The sequence below is a fragment of the Rhinatrema bivittatum genome, chromosome 2, assembly GCF_901001135.1.
Source record: "Rhinatrema bivittatum chromosome 2, aRhiBiv1.1, whole genome shotgun sequence".
NCBI classification, from domain to species: Eukaryota; Metazoa; Chordata; class Amphibia; order Gymnophiona; family Rhinatrematidae; genus Rhinatrema; species Rhinatrema bivittatum.
In genome coordinates, this window is record NC_042616.1 from 429101781 (window position 1) to 429126193 (window position 24413).

Below are 24413 nucleotides of genomic sequence, written 5' to 3' on the forward strand. Positions count from 1 at the left end.
TTTATTTCCCCAAAAAAACAAGTGAAAATATTTCTAAAAGTGGTTTATATGTATGTGATTTATCTACATTTTGATCCAAATTGCAGAGTGTACAAGAGGGAGCAGTGAGTCAGTCAAAAAGCTTTATTGTATCTCTCTGTTCAATGTAGTGCAATGTAGTTCAATTTAGCTGCTAATGTTCTTTTCTGATTTATACTATGATTGCTATTCCTTCTCTGAACAAAGATAGAAGCTACTATTTAGATTGAAATAAGAATAAAAGATATGTAAACACATGTGTATAAGGTTGTACATCAGTAGTATTTTTGGCTCCATGGACAAGATAAAAGATAATTATAATTGGTAGAAAATAGATATAATGAAATGTGACCTTTTCCTATCAGTAATAAAATGTGTTGTGCTTGTACATAATTGCAAATAGAACCTAGGTCATGCTGACCTGTTGATTAATCAGGACCTAAAACCTAAGGTATCTGAATAAAATGCAGAGATGTAACTGTAATTCGTTAAATTAAGATAAAGCAAAACATTAAAAGAATTTTATCATGCTGACCTTGTGTTTAGAAACATTATATAACATTGATTGTAATTACTGGATTTGAGAATGCCCACTGAAAGCCTGTTCGAAGCCCAGTTTTTCTCCCTTGTAATCATTTTCCCTATGCAAATATTACATGTCAATTAAACTTGATAGATTTGTACTGCAACAGATTCATTTTGTCTATTTTAAAATTATGAAGAGAATCAACAGGGCCTTTAGAAAATTAGAGAAAATCTTAAAATCTCCGCATCAGAAAGTCTGAAAGACCGTGCTATTAACTGGACAAACCAGTAGACTACTTGCACAACTGGGAATGTTCCTTGTTGTGAGCATGTTATAAAATTAAATGACATACATGCGTAGAAACCCACAAGGTCCTATGGAAGAGAAACATATGCTAGCTTAACTTGAGTAACTTCTTAAAAGTAGGAGTATGTTTGTGCGCGGTTGATGCATTTTAAAACTTACATGCAAAAGTGTCGCGCAATTAAAAATGCCAGCATATCCTTGCTCACGTGCCGATATGTGCACGTGTGTGCTCGTTTTAAAATTGACCTCTATGGAAGGAGGAAAAATGTAAGAGACAGCAGGCAAAAGAGCTTCAGAAAATATATTCAAGGTAGAGACCCTAGAGAAGTGAACAAAAGCCACCTATCTAGATGGGTGAACAACTCTAGGGATGGGAGTGGAGGCCGAGAGGAGCCAAATTATGGAAAGTTTAGACAGGCTTCACCTACTATTCACTTCAAATTTTTATTTGGGCCCTTACAAATAACCTTTAGACTGTTTCTGAATAATGAACAGCTAGTTACTTCCCTTTTTATGACAGTAAATATTCAGGAAAACCTGACAGCTGGTCGTTGTCCACCTCCTTGAGGCCAAAAACCATGGGTGGTGGGAGAGGGGAGGAATCCCATCCCTACACTAGTAACTCTTCCCCATAGTCAAGTCTCATTTCCAGGTAAAAGTGACAAAAGCAGTTGACAGAAGTTCATAACCTTTTTTTTTTTCTCTCTCCTGTGCTCACAAAATCAAAGCTTGTGACCAAATTAAGTTTCCAACCCAGAAGGATATGAGGTGAAGCCCTGCAGATGTGTACAGAGCATGCAGCACAATTAAAAAGGAGTACTTACCTCTTTTGGAGCACATATTGGAGCATTTTTCTGAACAGGACTGTTTCTCAAGGTAGACACTTTGAGGAGGAGAGCCATGGTATTGTGAGGCTGGCAGGTAGTGTCTTGATTGTGGCTCCGAACGACTGGTGGGTGGTCTAGAGTGATGGCTGCGTGGCACGCTTTGTGAAGATGACGGTCTGTAACTGACAAGAAATGGGGATAGCTAAGAATCACTGCTGAAGGAAATAACTCTGGGCATTTAACTTCTTTTGAATATCGAAGGTCTAAATAAAAGGCCAAGTTACTTACTGGAAAACAGCGGAGAAATCAGATAATATAATATAAGTAGGCTGTCTGCAGTTTTCCTTTCAAATTAAAATGTATAATAAAAGTGTACTTTTATATAAAAAAAAAAAAGTCGGTTACAAAAAAGAAAGACTGTATATGCAGATAACATTTAACGCAGGAATGGACAGGTCTACATAGTATGAAACAGAGAATCACCTGCCTTAGATTCACTACAAGAACCAAAGCAGGAATGCAAAATCAGAACCAAATCAGACATGCAACTTTGTTACTTTTTATACAGATGTTTTTCAACACTAGCAACAAAAGGAAAATTCCCCACCTCTGGCATTTGATTTTGGGAAAAATTCACTTCTTCATAAAAGCATTATGCTACTGAAAAAAAAAAAGTATAGTACTTTTATATTTAAAACTGATAATTATACAAAACAACCATACAAATAGTATGCATTAACTCTTATGCACAACAAACAGTTTACATACATTGCAACTTTTACCCTTTTTCTCTATATAGTGCAATATCCATAATACAACAGTCAGCAGCAAAATCCCTCCCCTCCCCCCTTCACCACAGCCAGAAAGCAAGGGCATATATAAGCCATTTCTTCCAAAAAAAAAAAAAAAACCAACCCTGTAGACTAAAAAAGAAAATAGTATAGACAATATAGCATGGTGGTCTTCAAACAAGAGATGTTTAAAGTCTTAGATCATTTATGACATAATTCCTAATTCTGGGGGAAGGATCTGTAAGTAATCACCTCATACAGCTATGAACGTTTTTTGGCACTGGAAAGAGTGCAAGGACGCCAACTTTTCCCATTATCAGTAACTGGTGAAAAGTATTCCTCCATGCCCAAAAGGGGGGGTGGGAGGGGTGGCCTTGGATGACATCCAGACCCCCAATGATGACTTTTTTCTTAATAAAAATGCTTTTTGAAGGAGGATATTGGTGCCCTGTCCCCTTACCCTTAAAGAGGTTGATACATCAAAGATAATCCCCTCTGGTGTAAAGTTAATCTCCTGACCAATAACGGATTCAAGAAATGATGGAGTCTATCCCAAAATTTACGAATTCCTATATGAGGCCAAAAATGGCAACTTAATGTACCCTTGTCACAATTACATTTCTGACATTATCAGAACACTAAGCCTGAGATGCCCAGGAGGGGGAATAATACACCCTCTTCTGAAATGTATATTGATCTCTCTCAGAGCAGCACAACAAAATATCCTGGATATGTTTAAAATTAGAATGCACTTGTGCTTCTCTGGCATTAGTTGCTAGCTCCTTTGTCCACCTAGCTAATAAAGATCCATAATCAAACTGAGGAACGAATGCAAGTATTGATTTGTATAGAACAGAAATTGATATCCTCTCCAATTCTTCAGTTTTAAAACAGTCCTCTAATTGGATACAAAAATTATTAGCCAGGTTCTCTAACGCTGGAGCAGCTACACTTAGAAGTAGATTTTAAAAAAGAGTTGCTTGTGAAAAAATGCCCACACACCGCACCTATGTGGGCCACACGTGAGTAAGATGGATTTTAAAAAGCTGCAAAGTAAGTGTGTATATACCGGCATACATGACAAAAATAAGAAGGCGGAAAAGGGGTGTAGCATGGACGTGCTGAGGTGGGGCCAACAGTTACACACCTAACTCCAAATTTTAAAACCAGAGAGACCGTGGCGTGCATCGGCTTGTTATCTGCATAAATTTACTGCTGCTCCAGATGAGAAGCAAGTCTTTAGATCTCGAGTTTTAGGCCTTTCAGGATGAAGAAATGGAGAAGCCTGGAAGACATTGATATTAACTGGGCAAACTGGTAGACTAATTGGAAAAACTGGGTTGTCCCTCACACGAGCATGTTTTAAAATCCATCTACATACGCGCATCAGTGCCAACAAGTCCTATGGAAGGCGCGTGATAGCGTAACCTCTTAAAATTAGGAGCATACTTACACATAGTTGGTTCGTTTTAAAACATACACGCACACGATTTTAAATTAGTGTATCGCACATTCGTTTTAAAATTAGCCCGATAGTGTTTCAACTGGAAATATGCAAAGAAGGTTTTATGATCCACTCCATAAGTATGCTGGAGATTTTGAAAGGACTGCATGATCCCTTCCTCAGTAACTATATTTTGGATTTGTAATATTCCGTTAAGAGCCCAATCAGTAAAAGGTTTATGCTGTATGCCCAGAGAAAAATCCAAATTTCTCTGTATTGGCCTTGTAGGAGGATATCTCAGAAGCATGGCCTAGTCTGTCACATGAGTACCTTCAAGCTTTCTGAAAAGGTAAGAAAATCATATTGGCTTTTAAAAACTTGGGAAGCATTCGGACCTAAGCATGCAAAAAAACAACTTAGCTGTGAAGCACAGGCCAAGTGTTTGTCAAATTCCAGAGGGGTGTAGACATCCGTATAAAAGGCCAGTCTCTAATGAGACACAGCAAACAGGCTAAGATGTGACCATCTAGACCAGGGGTGGGCAAGTCCGGTCCTCGAGGGCTGCAAACCAGTCGGGTTTTCAGGATACCCCTAATGAATATGCACGAGAAAGACCTGCATACACACTGCCTCAGTTGTATGCAAATCTATTTCATGCATATTCATTAGGGGTATCCTGAAAACCCAACTGGTTTGCAACCCTCGAGGACCGGACTTGCCCACCCCTGGTCTAGACTGAGAAAATCTAAACCTCCTCTCTCCAACCCCCACATCAGGTGATTTACCACTATCCTTGACCTTCTCCCCATCACAGAAAGTTAGACACCACTTGACAGATTGATTTAAGATACTTTTTAGAAATACGAATAGGTAGCAACAGTAAAAGATAAAGCCATTTAGGAAAAAGGATCATCTTAAATATACAAATAAGGGTGGGACATTCCATATATATATATATATATATATATATATATATATATATATATATATATATATATATATAGTGTCTAAGTCAGTGGGAAGCACAATCCCCAAATATTGGAGAGGCACTAGCCCCTAGTTAATTTCACAATATTATGAGTCATCACTGCCTCAGATTTATCTAAATCTAACTTTAATCCAGAGAAAGATCCAAATCAGGAAAATCTACTCAATTGGGCCAAAAAACCTTCCAGGATCAGTTAAAGGTATTTATGTATTTATTTGTTGAGTTTTATATACCGTCATTCGGTGAAGCCATCACAACGGTTTACAAGTTTCAAAAGGTATTTTCTTAACAATTGTGAATTAAGGTATAACAGGATACATATTATAAACGAAAAGTTAATCTTTTTTATAGTCCAGAAAAAAAATCATTTTTGAGTGAGAAGGATTTGTTTGGTGCTGGTTGGTGACAAGTTATTTCGTGGATTTGGTTGGTAGTTCTGTTGGGTGTTTGGATGTTGTGATGTTTGTCAATGTAGACTTTGTAAAACAGCCACGTTTTTAGATATTTTTTTTTAAAGATGTATTAATATATCATCCATGGCTTCCCAACTTAACACTATCTATATCCCTAGAACAATGTATTTTCCTCAAAAACAGATCCAAAGAGAGAAGAAAAAGAAGCAAAAATGGACATCCCTGACACATGCCTCTCTGAAGGTCAAATTCTCAGTTTGTACTCAATAAATTAAATAATGCAGCTTTTGGGTCTGAATATAATAAATGCACTTCTTTTTGAAAAAGCCCCTGAACCTCTATTTTATCTAATACACAAAACATTCATTGCTAGTTAATGCGATCAAAAGCTTTTTTCACATCAAAACTGATTAATAGAGAGGAAGTATTTGATAGCTTTCCAGCCATCAGGGATAATAGTACTTTCCACATATTGGTTACTGAATATTTATTTCTCACAAACCAGACCTATCAAGTATCAATTCAGGGAGTGAAAGCCAGTTGAGCAGCCACGACATTGAAATCAAAATTTAGAAGTGAAATTGGCCTATAAGACCTTGGATTACCTTGCCTTTTTTAGGTATTAATGTAATTAATGCCTTATTATTATTATATACAAATTGACCTGCCTCAATAATATGATTATACATGTCAATCATTGTAACAGCAACTTTGCTTTGCAACAACTTGTAGAATTCTCTCCCAAATCCATCTGGGCCTGGGGCTTTACAGAGCTTAGCTTGCTGGATCCCCCATTGTATTTCTTGTAGAGAGATAGGGGCATTCGATTTTTCAAACTATGAATAATTAAACCAAGGCATCTGTATATCATTCAAATACTGCTCAGCTGTCTTTGGGTTAAAATCCTCCCTAGTGTAATGAAAAAAAACATTTTAAACACTGCCTGTATTTGTTTTGTAGAGTTATCTAAACGACCCTCATCATCTTTAATCATAGAAATAAATTTAACCCTTCCCATTGCTTAATTAATGAAGCAAGCATTTTGCCTAATTTCCTTCTGAACTGAAATAATCTAGATTTAGAACAGAATAGTGATTTCTTGGCACGTTGAGGAGCGTTCAATGCCACTTGGGGTGCTAGATAATTAGCTTTGGCCATTACCGGCCATTCAATTGCTAATCTCTCTTTATTCCGCTTGACCTCCTTTTCTAATTTAAATAGTCTGGCATCTAGCTCTCTCCTATATTTACTCAAATGCAATAATTTCACCTCGCATGACTGCTTTCACAATCTCTCAGAAGAGTGCAGGTGAAGATCTACATTACTGATTATGCTTTTGGAACTCGTTCCATTTTTTGACTAAATAATCTTGAAAACTAGCGTTTTTATACATAAATGTCGGAAATCTCAAGAACCTAATACCTATCCCATCATTCCACCACTGTATGTCAATCTAGATCATGGCATGATCAGAGATTTCAATATCTGAGCTGCAGTCACCCTAGAGATACTAAAAGTAATCAATTCTAGATTGTGGTGTACATACTGAAGACATGTGTATAGCCTCATTCTTGAGGATGCAGAGTCCTCCAAGTGTCCAGTAAATTTAATCACCTACATAAGAGATGTGATATTAAATTTAAGTGTCAGATCATAAACCATATTTAAATTGCCCCTAAATAAAATGGGATCAGTCTCAAATGCTTCAAGTTTCTGTAACAGTGTCTGAAAAAAAAAATGGTCATAACAGTTGGGTTCATAAACATTACATAGTAAAATATTTTCCCTCATGAATTTGCCTCGAACAACCAAAAGGCATCCCCCTGGATCAGATATAACCTGTTCAACTGAGAATGATTTTCACCGACTAAACAGGATAGCCACCACTGCCCTTCTTGTACCAGGGAAGGTCCGCATTACTTCATTCATCTACTATTGTTTCAGCTTGCTATGTTCTGCATCAGTGAAGTGTGTTTCCTGGACCATAGCAACATCAGCTCCATATCTGGACAGAGCCCGGAGGATTTTGGATCTCTTATCTGGAGAACCCAGGTCAGCTACATTCCAGGAAATTAATTGTAAATCCTTATTACTCATTCAAATACCTTCCACCTAGTATTTGAAGAGACATAGTTACTCAAAATTCAGGGAAACTCCACCCTAGCCTAAGGCTTCCCCATTATACCCAAAGCATATTAAGAGGCTGGACTTCAATGCTTTCTTCAAGTAACAATATCCATGCCAATAAAAAATTGCCCTCTCCACTGAAAAAAAACCCCTTTCCCTGTCCCTTCCCCCTCCCACCCTGATTTCCCATTCCCTCCTTCTATCCTTATCAAATAACTCAATTTATGCCCCAGTATTAAGGTAGGCCACCCCCCAACCCCACTAAAAGAAAAAAAATTCATACAACCCCCCATCTAATTTATCAAATATCAATCCAACATATAATGACAACCAAAAGAACCATATAGCAACCTGCTAATATTTTCCTGCAAGAAAGGATAAAGTAAATAGAAGAAAGGAGAAACAAGAAAAAAAAATAAAGTGACCACTACAGGACAGTATTTCCACTGTCTTTGGTGAGAGAACGTCTGCAGCTAATGCTACCCAAAGCACAGTTCAGTAGCATGCAAAGTGAAACAGTCCCTCTGGCGATAGCAGCTTGAGGATATCATCATATGAAGAACAGTCCAGGATTGAAAAGGGATCACACAGCATGCAATCAAAGAATGTGAACTATCACCAAACACCAGCCAGTGCATAAAATCTGATGCCTTTCGCTGCTCTCAGGACTTCCCCCTCAGAGATCTGCTGGTAAAATTTCACTCATCACTAAAGAGACAGCTCAAAGCAATGCAACTTTCTCGCAGGCCAGTATATAATAACGAGTGTGGTAATAAAATGAAAATCCTGAGAGATGGTTTCGGTCGCAGTAGCAGTTACATAAAACAAAGTAATCTTCCCAATTACTGGCTGCAGACAAAATAAAGCAAAAGGGGGGGAAAAAAAAAAAGACAAAAGAGGTCTTTAGCAGCATAAACAAATATTCCTTTATTGCAGAGTCTGGAGACACTTCAAAAACACCAGCATTTACGCTGTATGTTCTGCCCTTATTTTATTTAGAAAGGTATAAACATTATAAGGGATCCAAATATTTTTGCCTCAACATTGTATATCACCCTGTTTAGTTGGGTTCTGGAGTGAGAATCGGATTTTGGACTCAAAACAGTTTGGAGAAATGGGAGAAAACTCCTTGTGCTTCAGGGCTACCTTGGCCGAGTGGTCCCGGAAGATTTAAACTTGTTTACCTTCCACATTTAAAAGTCGCACCTTTTGGATAGCCTGCAGAATTGTCAATTTAAGGGGAGAAGATGAGCAGACATGTGACAACCACTCTAGGTTGTGCTTCAGTGTTCCGCTTAGGCACAATTCTTTGGACGCACTCTATCTCCTAATTTTAGTTCTTGCGGGAGCCAGACTTCAAAAAGCCACGGAACTCATTTTCAGCTATATTTTCTGGCAGAACCATGAAGCAAAAATGTTATTTCACCATGACCTGTGTTCTCCAGATTGTCTAATGTTTCTTCACAATGGCTCATATGATCAGCTAGGTTAGTGACTTTGGATGCAATCATGCGCGTTTCCATCAGAACTGGATGCATTTCCCTCAGACTTTGATTCTCTTTCTCTGGAGAGTAAAAGTTGACTCTTAGAACAATGTGTTAATTTCTGCCATCAATAAGGTTGCCCCTCTTTCACAACTCTCAGTTATGCATTGAGTTTCTCATCCATGATTTCATCTAGGATTGAGAACTCTGAAAAGGCAACTTCGTCATTATGAGAGACTCTAGCAGAAGAAACTTCCTGAAGCTAAGTCACAATGGATCAAAGCTAATAGACAGCATCAAAATGAAATTGTACTTGCTAAGAAAAGGTATATCTCTGATAAAATAAAAGCAGCAGATTGCCACCCCCAGCAGCTATTCCAAAAAAAATGTTCAGTTAGCCAATCAACCGTCTCCTCTCTTAAAGAAGAACTCTTCCTGCTCTGCAGACAGTTTTGCCAACTATCTTTCAAACAAGGTTTCCTCTACCTGTAATGATTTTAAGATAGCCAAATCAGATTCTCACTCTGCAGTACCTCTGCAGTGGGAATCAACGTAATGCTTAACGCCTCGCATCTTACCATGTCAAAACTAGATCCCATGCTATCAAAATTGTTGAATTTGAAACTGGATTTATCTAAAATTGTAAACTCCTTTTTGACCACTGGCTCACTTCCTATTCAACTTAAGCTGACAAGAGTCTTCTCTCTTATTAAAAAAGTCTTCGCTGGACCTGACTGTGTCAGCAAATTATTGTCCAGTATCTAATCTGGCCATAATGTCTAAAATCATTGAGAAGATGGTGTTTGACCAATTAAATGACTGTTTCTAAGACAAATATTCTCCATCCCTCACAATTTGAATTCCACAAAGGACACAGTATAGAATCTGCTTTGTTAGTGTTGACTGATGAGGTTAAAGTTCGGGCTGATTGTGTACTGGTGAATGTGGTCTTTGACACCATCAGCCATGACTCTCAGTCGTTTACAAGAAATTGGGATTTTGGACATTCTACTAGCCTGGTTTCAGCCCTGCCTGTAGGATCTATCCCCTGCCCTCCCCTCCCCCTGCGCCCAGCTTAACCCTCTTTTGTTAACCCGCCTCGCTTACCACTTATTATTTTCTCACTTACCAAGTTAATTTAATTTTTTTAATTATCTCTCTTTTAAGCATATATGCTACTACCTGTACATAATTTATCACATATGTTTAATCATGTTATTTTAAGTTACTTATTTTTCTGTTAAATATAAATTGCTACCTCTTCTCTTAACCCCCCCCCCTCCCCCTTTAGCAGCTTATTTCATCAGGTTGACTTAGATAATTTATTTAACCAGGTTTCTGTTAACAATATATACTACCAATTGTTCCATGTAAATGTTATGTTACGATATATAATCACTGTTTCTTGTAAACCGATACAATGTGCAAACGGCTATCGGTATATAAAAGCTCTTTAATAAAATAAATCTGTCATTCCAAGTGGAATGAAACCAGCCGTTATCAACCCCTAAACAACTCTCTGTAGGTGTTCTGCAAGTTTTTTCTATTCCAATCTTCTTTTCAACATCTTTCTTTCACCTCTAGCAACCTTTATTCAAGAATTGTGGATTTAGGCCCTCTTTATAGGCCGCTGACGTTCAGACTGCAGCATTCATTGACACAAAAGAATCTTTTTCTTTAACATCCTTTAACAATCGTCTGGATCTTGTGGAAAATTGGTTTCATGATTATAAGTTGAAATTTAATCCCAATAAATCAGAAGCCATTTGGATCCCCTAATGTAATTCTTATCAATTTCCTCAGCCCATTATGCAGAGCATCCAATTGTTCTCAAAGATGCTGTCTCCTCACTTGCAGGCCGATACAGTAAAGCGCGGCCGCGGTTACCCTGTTTCTAACCCACTTTGTACCCACAATTTGGCCGTGTTTGTCTAACCCGCGATTCACTATCCGTTTTTACCAATCTTTACCGCTTCTTTAAATCGATGAGTATCCCTTTCCGCCCGCGGCATGTATATGAAATGTAAACGATCGGATTAGCTATTCCCTCCCATACAGTAACGTGCGGCCCGATTAATCGCCTATTTAACCAACCGTTTTGCCGCGATTTTAACCCGCTAATTTACCGCCTACCCTTACCCTGGCATTAGAGGGATGTGACAGCAATAGGCAGGCTCCGGTCAAATAAGTCGGTGGGTTGGAGCAAGCGAGTAACATGGTGTGGCCTGGTTCTCCTACGCTCGGGCATCGGGGATTGCCAGTCCTCTCTCCCCCCCTCCCGAAGCAAGGCGCAGGGTGAAAATCAACTCGACATGTTATTAAAGCAAATAGAAATTGTAACAAATGTAAACTTACTGCAGGCTTCCAGCAGCCCCAGTCCTCTCTCCCCCCACTCCCGAAGCAAGGCGCAGGGCGAAAATCGACTCGACATGTTATTAAAGGAAATAGAAATTGTAACAAATGTAAACTTACTGCATGCTTCCAGCAGCCCCAGTCCTCTCTCCCCTCCTCCCGAGGCGCCCACCGCGGCTCCCCTGCCTCCCGGGGGCAGCCGGTGGTGAAAGCGGCCCATGCACCTTCACCGGCGGGGCTGCTGGAAGCCGCTTTCGCCGCCCGCTGCCCCCGGGAGGCAGGGAGAGAGGACTGGGGCTGCTGGAAGCATGCAGTAAGTTTACATTTGTTACAATTTCTATTTGCTTTAATAACATGTCGAGTCGATTTTCGCCCTGCCCCTTGCTTCGGGAGGGGGGGGGGGGGAGAGAGGACTGGCAATCCCCGATGCCCGAGCATAGGAGAACCATCCACTTCCTGGTACCTGACATTTGAAATGACAGGTACCAGCGCACCCAGGATACTGTATAGAGCGCTGTATAGCGCTCTATACAGTAAAATGGATTGCGCTTCATGGACGCGCTTTGGACGCGGATTGCATTTGTGTCTAATTTAAATACTGTATCGAGCGGTATGTGATCCGGACTGTGCGTGCGGCAAACGAGGGTGCGCCCGGCACTGCCGCACTCTTTCTAACGCGTCCTTACTGTATCGGCCTGTGGGCATATTGTTGGACTCAAAGCTGTCTATGGTTCCTTTTATTTCCAATACTATTCAAAAGTCATTTTACTATCTTTGAAACATTCCACGTCTTCATCCACTCCTAGATATTTGTGATCTGAAATTGCTTGTACATGCTTTTATTATTTCATAGCTTGATTACTGTAGTTCTCTGCTTTTGGGCTTGCCATCTTATCATCTAAAATGTTTTCAAGTCCTTCAAAATACAGCAGAAAAAACTGTTTACTGTCTGAAGATGTCCGACCATGTCACACCAATACTTCAATCTTTCCACTGGCTTCCTGTATTGTGTTGAATAAAGTTTGAAACTCTTTGTCTTATATTTCACTCTTTACATTCTGGATTTCTGCTTTATCTCTCAAAACATTTCATTCTTTACTCCCCTCGAGGTCTCTACATTCCTTTCAAAAGGGCTTCCTCTATTCCCCCCCCCCCCCTGTTATTAGACAAGAATCTACAAGAGAAAGTTCTTTTTTATATCAAGCACCTCTTCTATGGAACAACCTACCAATGGATGTAAGGGCAGAAATCAACTACCGGAAGTTTCAGAAAACAATAAAGACCTGGCTAGTCTCACAGGCTTTTGACAATTAACCCCTGCAAGATGAACCTTTAATATAGAGACAGTTTTGGCTCTACTAGTTGCTGATGTTCTGTTTGTGTTTTATTGTATGCAGATGGTTTCTAATGTTTTGTTTTAACTTTTGCTCATACTATATATGTATTTTATTCTGTAAACTGCCTGGATAACTTTACAAGCAGTGTATAAAGTCCAATAAATTAATAATAATAATCATCCCCTAAGTCTGATATGCACCCTTGTATTGAAGCTAGCTATAGCTGCAGAAAATTCTTCAAGTTTGGCACACAGCTGCTCAAACTTTATATTTATTTAGATTTTTATATTCAGCTTTTTGGCACTTCAGAGTGTAGATCAAAGTGGATTACATTCAGGTACTACAGGTATTTCCCTAACCCCAAAGGGTTTGCAAACTAATTTTGTACCTGAGGCAATGGAGAGTAAAGTGACTTATTCAAGGTCACAAGGAGTGACAGCGGGATTTGAACCATGGTTCCCCTGGGTTATAGCCTGCTATTCTAACCACTAGGCTACTCCATCCAGCACTTTAACCACTGTAGAAGTCTTTGTTGTTACCAGGGTTTCACTAACCAGTACCTCCGATGAAGAGCTAGTGCCCATGGCTATCTTAGATTCAGGAGGCCTTGGTTTTTCTTTTTTCTTTTTTGTAAGTTTAGTTGTCATTCCTCCATTTCTCCAACCTAGCAAAAATCCTTGCTGCAGGGAACAATGTACTCTTCAAACACTGACAAAAATAAAGACCTTAAATTGGCAGATGGGGCAGGATTAGGATACAGCGCCCCCCCACGGCAGTTAAAATTCACATCTAAACCCTGCTTGGCACATCATACAACCATTTTTATATGGTCTACATACTTGTACTACCTCCTCCCTTATCACAGTAGCCTCAGCTGGGTTCTTTCTGGAAATGCAGTTTAAATAGGAAGTCAGCATAGAATGCCCAACATGAACAGAATCACCTTCCCTGCCCTTAAAAGTCTCATCATATCCTGTCTGAGAATTGTCCTAGATCCCAAATGGAGATCTCCTGACAGGACACCCAAAGTGCACCATCCTATCATCCTGCTTCAAGCAAGGGGATGGGCTTGGAGCAGGACAATAAGACAGTCTCAGCTGCTGGCACAGGAGAGTTTATAAGGGTGCTCCCTGTCTCACAAATCAGAGAAAAAGCCTCCTCAAATTGCTTTCCCCTCCTTTTTAAACTTTATATTTATTATATATATATATATATATATATATATATATATATATATATATATATAATTTTTTATCAATTTTCAATTTGCACATCAAGAAAACAATCTTGTGTAGAAAGCATTTTACAGTAAATGCTATAAACACAATACAAATACTCTCCTATATCATTATGTTTTTAAAGTCCTCATCTAGGGGGAGATTCTTTACTCAACCTTATGAAATACATTATTGTATAAAAAGAAAAGACAGGTCCTATACAGGAGTATTATATATTTCTATACGGATCCAACTGAAAGCTCTTAGTACTTTTAGCCTTCCAACAGTGGAGAAAATGTTAATATCTCAAGAGAGTACTTTTAAAAAAAATTCTCTAACTGTTCAGGTTGAAAGAATATATATGAGATATTTCTATATTTTATACTACATTTACATGGGTATTTTAGAATATACATAGCTCCCAACTTTTGAACTTGAGATCTCAGATTCAAGAACTGCTTCCTTCTCTAAGCTGGGTGCATCTAGCCAAATCTGGGAATATCCCAACTTTTAACCCCAAGAATAATTCAGCTCGATTTCGAAAGTATGATCTTAAAATCCAATCTCTATCAGATTCAAGGAGGAACGTTACTATCAATGTCGCTGGCTTCACTTGCTCCATTTGTGATGTTTCAATTATATTTGTTATATCCAATCCTGGAGTTTCTGATACTACTGGTATCACAAGAGTCAACACTTGAAAGTCTTTTTCCCCTTCTTTCTCTTTGTTCTTAAAGAAAGATATATAATAGACCCTGGATGTTGGGGGGAATTGCTGCCTCAGGAACCTTCAATATTTGTAAGAGATATTGTCTCCACATATCTCATGGGGTCACCAAAGGGTCTTTTGGGAAATGTATTAATTGTAAATTTCTTCCTTTTATTTGATTTTCCTTATGATTCATCAGAATAGTATTTTCTTTGATTATATTACATTGAAGACTTCTCATTTCTTTTATGTCCGTCTCAACCTTTTCAATTTTAACCTTTTGTGTTCTCAGTTCATCCTCTACCTTACAAACTCTTTCCATGGTATTATTTATCAAACAGGCCAACGAGTTAATTTGATTGAAGAGATTATCATTGACTTGTTTGCACAGCTTCCCAAATTTTCTCTAGGGAAAAAGCTTCCAGTTTTACTAATTCCTTCTTTTTAGGTACCGTAATTTAAAAAGTACTTTCCTTTTTGTTGGAGGCTGTTCCGTACAGCCTTCAGCGTCTCCCAGGCCGGTCTCTGCGTTTGAGTGCAGCGTCAGCTGTTTCTCTCCTCTACCTTCCTCATCCTCCGATGAGCCTCCGGTGTTTTCGCTCTCACTCTTCTGAAGCAGGCTGCTCCCGTCCACCTCACGTAAGGCCGTGGGATTTTCTGGGGGCATCTGAAAAACCGGGGATAAGGTCGTCTGAAGCTCATGTGGGAAGGTGGTTTCCTCTTCCACCTGCTCTCCCCGCTGCAAGCCACCATCTGGTTTCTGCTCCCGTATTACATGTGAGTCCATTGGGCCCTGGATTCGACCCTCCGATACTGCTCCCAAACTTTCTCTCTCTTTAGCTCTCCTTTTCCTTGCGGAATGCGGCATTTTCCACTAAAATTCACTACCCTCGGAGCCCAAGTCACACACATCCGGTCCTGTTGGCCATCTTGGATCGCCCCATATTTATTATATTTTTAACAAATACAAAGAATCATCTTTGCACAGCAACAATGAGATCACATACAATAGAAATTATAGTGGTGATAATACCCAACCATAAGGAAACTAGCAATAATGTTCACCTATGTGATCTCAGATCTCTCAACTTAATGACCACAAAAAACTGTGGGGGATGAACAGAAAAAAGGGAGAAAAAGAAAATGAAATATATATCTTACCAAGAAACAGCAATTACATGAATAAACCTGTAGCATTACCATTTACAGACCTTGGACGCTCAAATCTAATATATTGAAAGTCCAATAGACTGCCTAGAATCTAGAAAAGCCCGAAGTTGTTCCTGTATAAAACAAAATAACAGTATGCTCTAAATTTCACTGCACATTTGCAAGGATACCTCAATAGGAAGGAAGTTCCAAGAGCCCTAACTTCCTGACAGAAAGCCAAGAAGCCATTTCTTCTGTAACCCTTGCCATATCAGGAATACCCCTGACTGTTTGACCAAGATAAGGAATATTAGAATTTTTGAAATAGAATTGAAATACATACCCCAGCAAGATTATTAAGATCATCTTAGTCAGGGCCTACTGGATATTCCTTCTCCTAAAACTGCACATTTGAAGGAAACTAGAGAACGAGCTTTCTCGATAGCAGGACCCTTATTCTGGAACTCCCTTCCAATTGAAATCAGACTACTAAAAGAGCCCAAATTCTTCAAAAAGGCATAAAAAACATTTCTATGCCAAACAGCCTATTCTTGATAAGTATTTCACCTTAATATTCCCGTATGCTACACCTTTGTCTTTATGTTTTTAATGAAGTGACTGTATGAGGATTTTATTGTATTATTGTTTTAAATTTTGAATGCATTTTGTACCCCTGAATGTAGGAAGGGCGAGTAACAAATATTTTAAATAAACAAACATCATATTCTTTAATAAAGGAAACAGTAACGTAGCTCTTTCAATAATGTCTTGAGAAAAGATTCCAACATAGCAGTTAAGTTATTAAATTCTATAGATGAATGGGCAACCACTTCCTAGGTATTAGGAGAATGAAAAGGCAAAAAATAAAAAACGTATTAATTGGAGGAACCTTATCTGGAGGAATATGCAAAATTCCTGTCAGGTATTTCCTCAAAGTTCCTCAAGGTTGTTCACCCACACAACAAGGAAAATTTAGGAATCTTATATTAACTGTCTGAAATTATTCTCAATATATTCCACTCTCCAACAAGCTTTCCCATTCCTTAATTAAAGAAGCATTAACCAACTGTTTATCATCAGCTTAACATCAGGCCTTATTCCTCCACAAGGAATCTTGTTATCAAACAGAAGTAGACGAGTTTCCAACTTGGAGGAGATTTTGTTTACCTTACTAGAGCAGGCAGTAAAGGACAAAGCAAAATTGGCCATTAAATCCCAAGTAGCATCTAACGTTAAAACCACCAGTGTAGAAGGGCAGGACAAAACACTGAGCGGGATCCAAATGTAACTACAACGAAGAAGCACTCCCAGACAGCAAAGCGAACAACCCTTCAGCATCCACTCGCAGATCTCACAACAAAAGGGCAATGCTGACAACCACTTGGTCCAGGACTCTCTCCTGCCAATGATGGAACAGCCAAAAAGCCAACACCAGCAGCGACTTTCTCCGAAGCAAACGCAGTTCCGATGACCTCATCAACCGGTGCCACATTTGCCATGATAGGAGACCTCCGAAACACCGGCGGCAAGCGAGTGTTCGAGGGGCTGCGCGACAACTCCTCCCTGGGCAAACACAATGCTCCTTCGCCAGAATCACCCATGGAGACCTCCACAGCCCCAGCTTCCATTGCAGGAACCGCAAATTCTGTGATCGAATGCTGCCCAGAGAGCAGAGAGGCCTTGGAGGGAAATTCCCTAACCGTTCCCTTTCTTTTCAGAGACATTAAAACAGGTAATCAAAGTTAAACAAAGTCCAACCGGTGCGATGAATTCACACAACATTCATGCCGCCATCTTGGCTCCTCCCCTCCTTCCTTTAATTTTGTCTTCCATACCATCTTCTCTCCTCTTATATTGGGGTTTTTCAATTACTCACTTTTCCACATCCGTGTTCAAGGTTGGTTACAAATTCAGATGGTGTAGTATTTCCCTGCCCAAGAGGGCTTACAATCATTCTAAGGGCCTTGGTAAACAAGGCTTAAATCTGACACAGTCTCCCATCTGCTATCAGGCGAGCACAATACCCATTGCTCCTGAGTCCATCTGGCTACACGCTAGGAAAATAAGGCTTTTCCTCCCATTCTGTGTCTATGGGAAAAATGATTAGTAAATGAGGCTCTAAGTTTGCACCTGAGGCAATAAAGAGTGACAACATTGCCCAAGGTCAGTGAGAGAAACAGGATTCAAACACTGGCTTTCCTGGTACCTCCCCCTTTTCCTTTGTGCTTCCCAGCTTTCTCCAAGGGGTGGTAGGCAGGGGTAAACAACTTGTGCTGCAGCCTTGATCTAAGCCCCCAGTCACCTATAACAAAACACATTGATCTGAGGCCACTAAAAGTTGCCAGTTACAGCCCCTCAGTCCTGGCTCCTCTCCCTGCTGCAGAGAACTGTGGTGCTCCTGGTCTTAATGTGATACTTCAATTTCAAATTTACATGCTGCCTGTTACCCCTAAAAAAGAGGACCTAAAATGTTTTATACAAAGCACAGTGCAAAATATCTATACAGCATAACAAATACAATAATAAAAATCCTACCCCCTTTTCCCTTCTCTCACTAGGTAATGAGGCAGTATCATACAGCTAAAAATAACATTCCCTCCCTAGCACTGCAATAAAATTCTCCACTGCATCAATCATTGCACTATCCCAGAGATTGTTTTATGTGAGAACTAAAGACATTTTAAAATTAGGATATTGACAATTATCTTGCATCAGTGCAACTTTCTTCATTAAATACAAATGACAGCGCTGACCTGAAAAAGAAAGAGAGATGATTGGAAGAGAGAGAGAGAGAGAGAGAATACTATAAGGGATTAATTTGATTTATTTGATGTATTGATTTGTTACTTGCTTAGTAAAATCAAATCAAATGTTTCTAAAAGCACATATAAAAATTAAACAGAATTATTCAAAAATTTTGGATCTTGAAAGGGCAGGAGCCAAAGATTACTTCTGTCTCCTTTTGTCCTTTATGCTATCAATTAAACCATTTGTAGAGAAAATAAGATTAAACTGTGATATAAGCATAATAGGAATTGGCGGATTCCCTATATGATGTTATTCACTGATGATATAGTGTTGATCATATCAAAACCACATCTCAGTTCCAAATCTGCAAGAAAAGATTAAAGTAGAATCTTTGGATTCAAGGCAAGAGATAGCTCCCTGACTTTGAGATGTTAATTAAGAAAAGCACCACCTAAAGGGTTTCACCTTACATTATTCTCTCAAGTCATCACAGCTGAAAGGATGCAATGCAAATATATATAAAAATGGCTGTCAACACAACATTACTACTACTAATAAAAACAGTTGCAATAAAATATATATATATCTATAAAAAACAAAATAAAGGAAAAACTACAGATAAAATTAAGCTAAGTTAATAATAATACAATTAAGATAAAAAAAATCTAATACAACTGAGTGAAGAGAAAATCCTTTAGATTTATCCTGAATTTGATTTAATCTTTTTCCAAACGTACACTAAATTGCAAAGAATTCCAGATACTTGGTGCAAAAAAAGAGAAGGAGCTATCTCTAGTAGTTTTGATTCCGATTTCTTTGTGTGATGGAATGGTAAGCAGATCTTTATTGATTAAATGTAAAGTATAATTTGTTCAATGGGGCGTAATGAAATTAGCAAGATATGATGGAGAACCTGTTCTGAAAGCTTTGTATGCTAAACAAGCTAATTTGAAAGTTATGTGACAGACATGAGCTAAATTAGCCATGCTATTTGGGAGTTCCAAGCTCTGGTTAAAAAAAAAAAAAAAAAAGACAGCGACGAGTTGTCAGGTAGTACGCTATCCCTGTGCGCCAATGCGGAGCAATTGCTTGTCTCTTTTCTATTTTTTTTTTAGCCCAGTTCCTCACTGGACATGGCTGTCTTCGCTACCCCGTGAAACAATACTGCATGTCCCACTCTGCTGTCAGATGCTGCCAGTTGATCTAGGCAGCAGTGAGAGGTGAAGATGTGGATAGATGACCAGGTAGTCGCCTTGCAAATGTCCTGTATGCGTACATGTCAGAGATGAGCAATGGAGGATGCCGTGGCATATACTTGGTGTGCTTTGACAGGACCCTGTAGTGTGGTGTGGACAGATTCATGGCAGAAACGAATGAGGTTTGTGATCCAGTTGGACATCATCCTTTGGAGACCGCTACACCCAGTGAATTCAGATTGAAAGAAACTAATAGCTGTGAGCAGCACTGGTAAGACTGAGTCCTTTGTAATAAGCTAGAATTCTTTTGCAGTCCAGAGTGTGGCGCAATGCTTCTCTTTTGTTACTATGTGGTTTGGGGAAAAAAAGATAGGTAAAGGCTGAGACCACTTTCGGGAGGAATTTGGGGTGTGTTCTGAGCACCACTTTATCATGATAAAACTCTACATAGGGAGAGAAGTAAACTGGGGTTTGAATACATAGCGAGCTGAGGTGATAACTACTAGGATCACTTTCCACATAAGGTACTTCAAGTGGGCAGTCTGAAGTGGCTCGAAAGGAGGCTTCAGGAGCACAGAGAGGACTATGTTAAAATCCCAAAGCACCAGTGGCATTTGAACCGGGGGCTGAAGGTTGAGAAGACCCCTCATGAATCGAGATACCAAGGGGTGGGATGCCACTGAAAAATCTCAATCTCTGTCATGGTAAGCAGCTATCTCACTCAGATAAACTCTGATGGACGAAGTAGCTAGACCAGATTGTGAGAAATGAAGAAAGTAAGCAATGAGTTTGTTTGGTGTCGAGAAGAAGGGTGAAACTAGGTTGCCCTGGCACCATTTGACGTATATTTTCCATTTGAAGGAATATATACCTTTTAGTGGAAGGGTTTCTAGTGGCTATGATGACCTGTTGAAAACTCAGGGAAAGAGCTAGCTGTTGCAAAATTTTGCGTTCAACATCCAGACAGTCAGGTTGAGGGAAGTGTGGAGAGGATGAAGAAGGGAGCCGCCGTATTGAGTCAGGAGATCTGGTGCATGACCTATTTGTATTGATCGGTCCTCTGAGTACTGCACCAGATATGCATACCAATGTTGTCTTGACCAGGCTGGAGTATGAGAATCATTCAAGCCTTGTCCAGAAGAAACTTCTAACTGTTCTGGAGATCAGAAGGATCGGAGGAAAGGCATACAGATGACCGGTTGACCAAGAGAGAAGGAAGGCATCCTGTGTTCTTCTTAAGCAGCTGGGGAGGATCAAGCAAAAGTTTTTAACTCTGCGGTTGTGCTCAGTGGCAAAAAGGTCTAACCAGGGAACACCCCACTTCTGGAAGATTCTGTTGGCTACTAAGGGATTTAGAGTCCACTTGTGTGGGTGAAATACTCTGCTTAGGTGGTTGGCTAAAGAGTTCACTATTCCAGGCAAATATGTAGCATGAAGAGTTACTGAGTTCTCCACCGCCCATTCCCAGATCCAGACTGCTTCTCTGCAGAGAATCCAGAAGCCCAATCCTCCCTGCTTGTTCACGAAAAATATGGCCACCTGACTGTGTGGATCATTAGGATATGGCCTTTGAGTAGATAAGCAAAGGCTCTGAGAGCATACCTCATTGCTCTGAGTTCCAGGAGACTGATTTGGTAGGATTGTTCTGTTGAAGACCACAGGCCCTGAGTTTTGTATTGAAGGAGATGAACCCCTGACTCCTGCGTGGAGGTGTCTGTGGTGAAAATGAATGTTGGGGGGGGGGGGTTTCATGAAGGGGGGACCCTACTTTCAGCACTTCTTGGTGCAGCCACCACTGAATGACCCTGTGCATGGAGTCCGAGAGGATTATCCTTATTGTCATAGGCTGAAGATATTGGGACCATAGGAATTTTAGTCCCCATTGTATATGTCAAATATGTAAACAGGTGTGAAAAACCACATGAATGGCAGAAGCCAGATAACTGAGGCGTACAAGCAATTGACTGACAGAGATATCTGGTCTGGGAAGTAATTCCATGCAGGGGTTCTGAATTTTCTCCACTGTCTTGTGGCAGAAAGGCTCGGCCCTGGGTGGAGTCTATTCATGCCCCTATGAACTGGAGATTCTGGGTCAGTTTGAGTACAGACTTCTCATAGTTTATGAGGAAATGTTTTGGGGATGAAGGTGGTGGTTTCATATGTTTAAAGCAAAAGCCACCCATGCTAAGCTATTTTTGTTTTTAATTATTAACACACCAACCAACCTCCTAAATATTTATATATCATTGTGCTAAATGTGCAAAAATTACCTAAATTCTAATATCATCCACTCACACTACAGCCAGTTCACCCAGTATCCGGCCGCCACCAGGCTGGTTTGTATATCCACAGGTAAAAAATGGTAGCATCGCGACCAACTCTCACAGTATCTCTTATCAGGTTTCGTGCAACTCTTTACACTGTCCATCCGCTCCAGTTGCATGAGAGCTGCCACCTGACGATGATACCAGGCAGTCACTTGAGGAACCGCAAGAGGGTCAATCCATCCCGCCAGAATCTCTCTGCAAGCTAAAAGAATAGCAAGTCTTCCGAAATGATAATGGGAAACAAAGCATGGTGTTAAGGTCCCTTTCAGCCCCGCTATAAGGAGTCTACCTAATTTCGGGAGCTGTCTATTAATACATTTCTCGATAAACTCCAATACGGTAGTTTAAAAAGATTCAAGGCTGGAGCAGGCGAAAAGCCAATGAAACATGGTACCTGGCTCTTGCATACATTTAATACATAGCGGTGAGGGCAGATGGCCCATTTTACATCGATGCACATCATCACAGATAGTATGAAGGAGGATTCTAAACTGCAATTCGCGCAGTCCCAAATCTGGGATGTGACAGTGCAAAGTCTTGAAACAGAATTGTATATAGGGCTTAGTGACTGGCTACATTCATACTGCCGACCAGTAAGCAGCGAGCGCGTCTAAGAACTCGGTTATAGCATATTGCCTGCTTAAGGTGCTCCAGCCCTTAATAGAGTTGCGAGAGTATGCGGTGCAAATAAGAAAATTATTCCTTACCTGCTAATTTTCGTTCCTGTAGTACCATGGATCATTCCAGACGGTGGGTTATGTCCCCCGTCCAGCAGATGGAGTCAGAACAAAAAATTCCCAGGGGAGGTCCCTTATAGCCACGCCTCCCCTGGCTCAATCCTCAGTAACAGACTATCAAAGCCAATAGAGAAGAGATAATACAAACAGAGGGATCAAGTGAACTAAACAAAAAGCCAACTGGCTAAAAATTGGAAACTAGTTTGTAACTAAAAAACCGAAAACTGTAAAACTTGCAACAGTATTGTGATAAAAATACAGTCTGAAGTACCAGAAGTACAGAAAAAGACTGAAACTAGAGACAGGTAAGCAGGGATGACCCCAATAACACGAAACCCCCAAAATAAGGGAGGGTGTCTGGAATGATCCATGGTACTACAGGAACGAAAATTAGCAGGTAAGGAATAATTTTCTTTTCCCTGTACGTACCAGGATCATTCCAGACTGTGGGATGAACCAAAGCTTTCCCATCATGGGTGGGCCGTGGACAGCCCTGCCCGAAGAACCCTGTCTCCCAGTTGTCCGAGAGAGGAAGCTCGGACGTCCAGACGATAATGTCTGGTAAAAGTGTGAATTGACTTCCAAGTGGCCGCTCTACAGATTTCCTGAATTGGTACAGAAGAACTCTCAGCCCAGGAGGTCGCTTGACCTCGTAGAGAGTGAGCCTTAATCACCAACGGCGGAGACTTACCTACTCCAAGATATGCCGCTATGATCGCTCCCTTTAACCAGCGAGCAATGGACTGCTTCGAAGCCATACATCCCTTCCGAGGTCCCGACCAAAGAACAAATAAATGATCTGAGAGCCGGAACTCATTGGTTATCTCCAGATAGTGCAATAGGACTCGCTTTACATCCAACTTGCGAAGATCAGCCGATTCTGAGGAAGAAAAGGAAGGAAGGTCCACTGACTGATTGAGATGGAAACTGGAGACCACCTTAGGCAAGAAGGAAGGAACAGTACGCAAGGAAACCCCATCAGGCGAAAAACGAAGATATGGCTCTCGGCAGGAGAGAGCCTGCAACTCCGAAATTCGTCGTGCAGAACTAATTGCCACCAGGAAAACTGTCTTAAGAGTGACATCCTTAAGGGTAGCCGAACGCAAAGGTTCAAAGGGAGAGGAGCAGAGAGCTCGAAGCACCAGGTTCAAGTTCCACGAAGGACAAGGTGATCGGATTGGAGGCTTCAAGTGCTTGACCCCTCTGAGGAAGCACAGAATATCCGGATGAGAAGACAGAAGACTGCCGTCTGTCCCCTGAAGAAAAGCCCCCAAAGCCGCCACCTGAACCCGGAGAGAATTATAGGCTAGCCCGAGATCCAATCCCGCCTGCAAGAAGGAAAGAATCTGTACCACTGAAGCCTGTGGAGCCTGAATGTGCTTGGAGACACACCATTCTTCGAAGACTTTCCATACCCGGACATAGGTAACCGACGTGGAAGTCTTTCGTGCCCGTAACATAGTGGAAATAACTGGTTCAGGATAACCGCAACGTCTTAACTTGCGCCTCTCAAAAGCCAGGCCGCAAGACAGAAGCGATCTGCCTCTGGAAAAAATATTGGACCCTGGCGTAGTAACCGCGGGAGGTGCCCCAGTCGAAGAGGATTCTCCATCGCCAACTGGAGGAGATCCGCGAACCACGGGCGTCGAGGCCATTCCGGTGCCACGAGTATCACTGGACCCTGATGAGCTTCTATTCTTCGAATGACCTTTCCCAC

The 24413-nt window shown here is 40.4% G+C and overlaps 1 protein-coding gene across 4 annotated transcripts in view; it reads right to left on the reverse strand.

Moving 5' to 3' along the window:
• The window catches only part of LOC115084898 (MARVEL domain-containing protein 3-like), an 89282-nt gene that overhangs the window by 43805 nt on the left and 21064 nt on the right, over positions 1-24413 (reverse strand). For all 4 annotated transcript variants that reach the window (XM_029590302.1, XM_029590301.1, XM_029590303.1 and 1 more), the window contains one exon: positions 1675-1859. In XM_029590302.1, coding sequence (XP_029446162.1) covers positions 1675-1859 — 185 coding nt within the window. The remainder of the gene's footprint in view (positions 1-1674; positions 1860-24413) is intronic.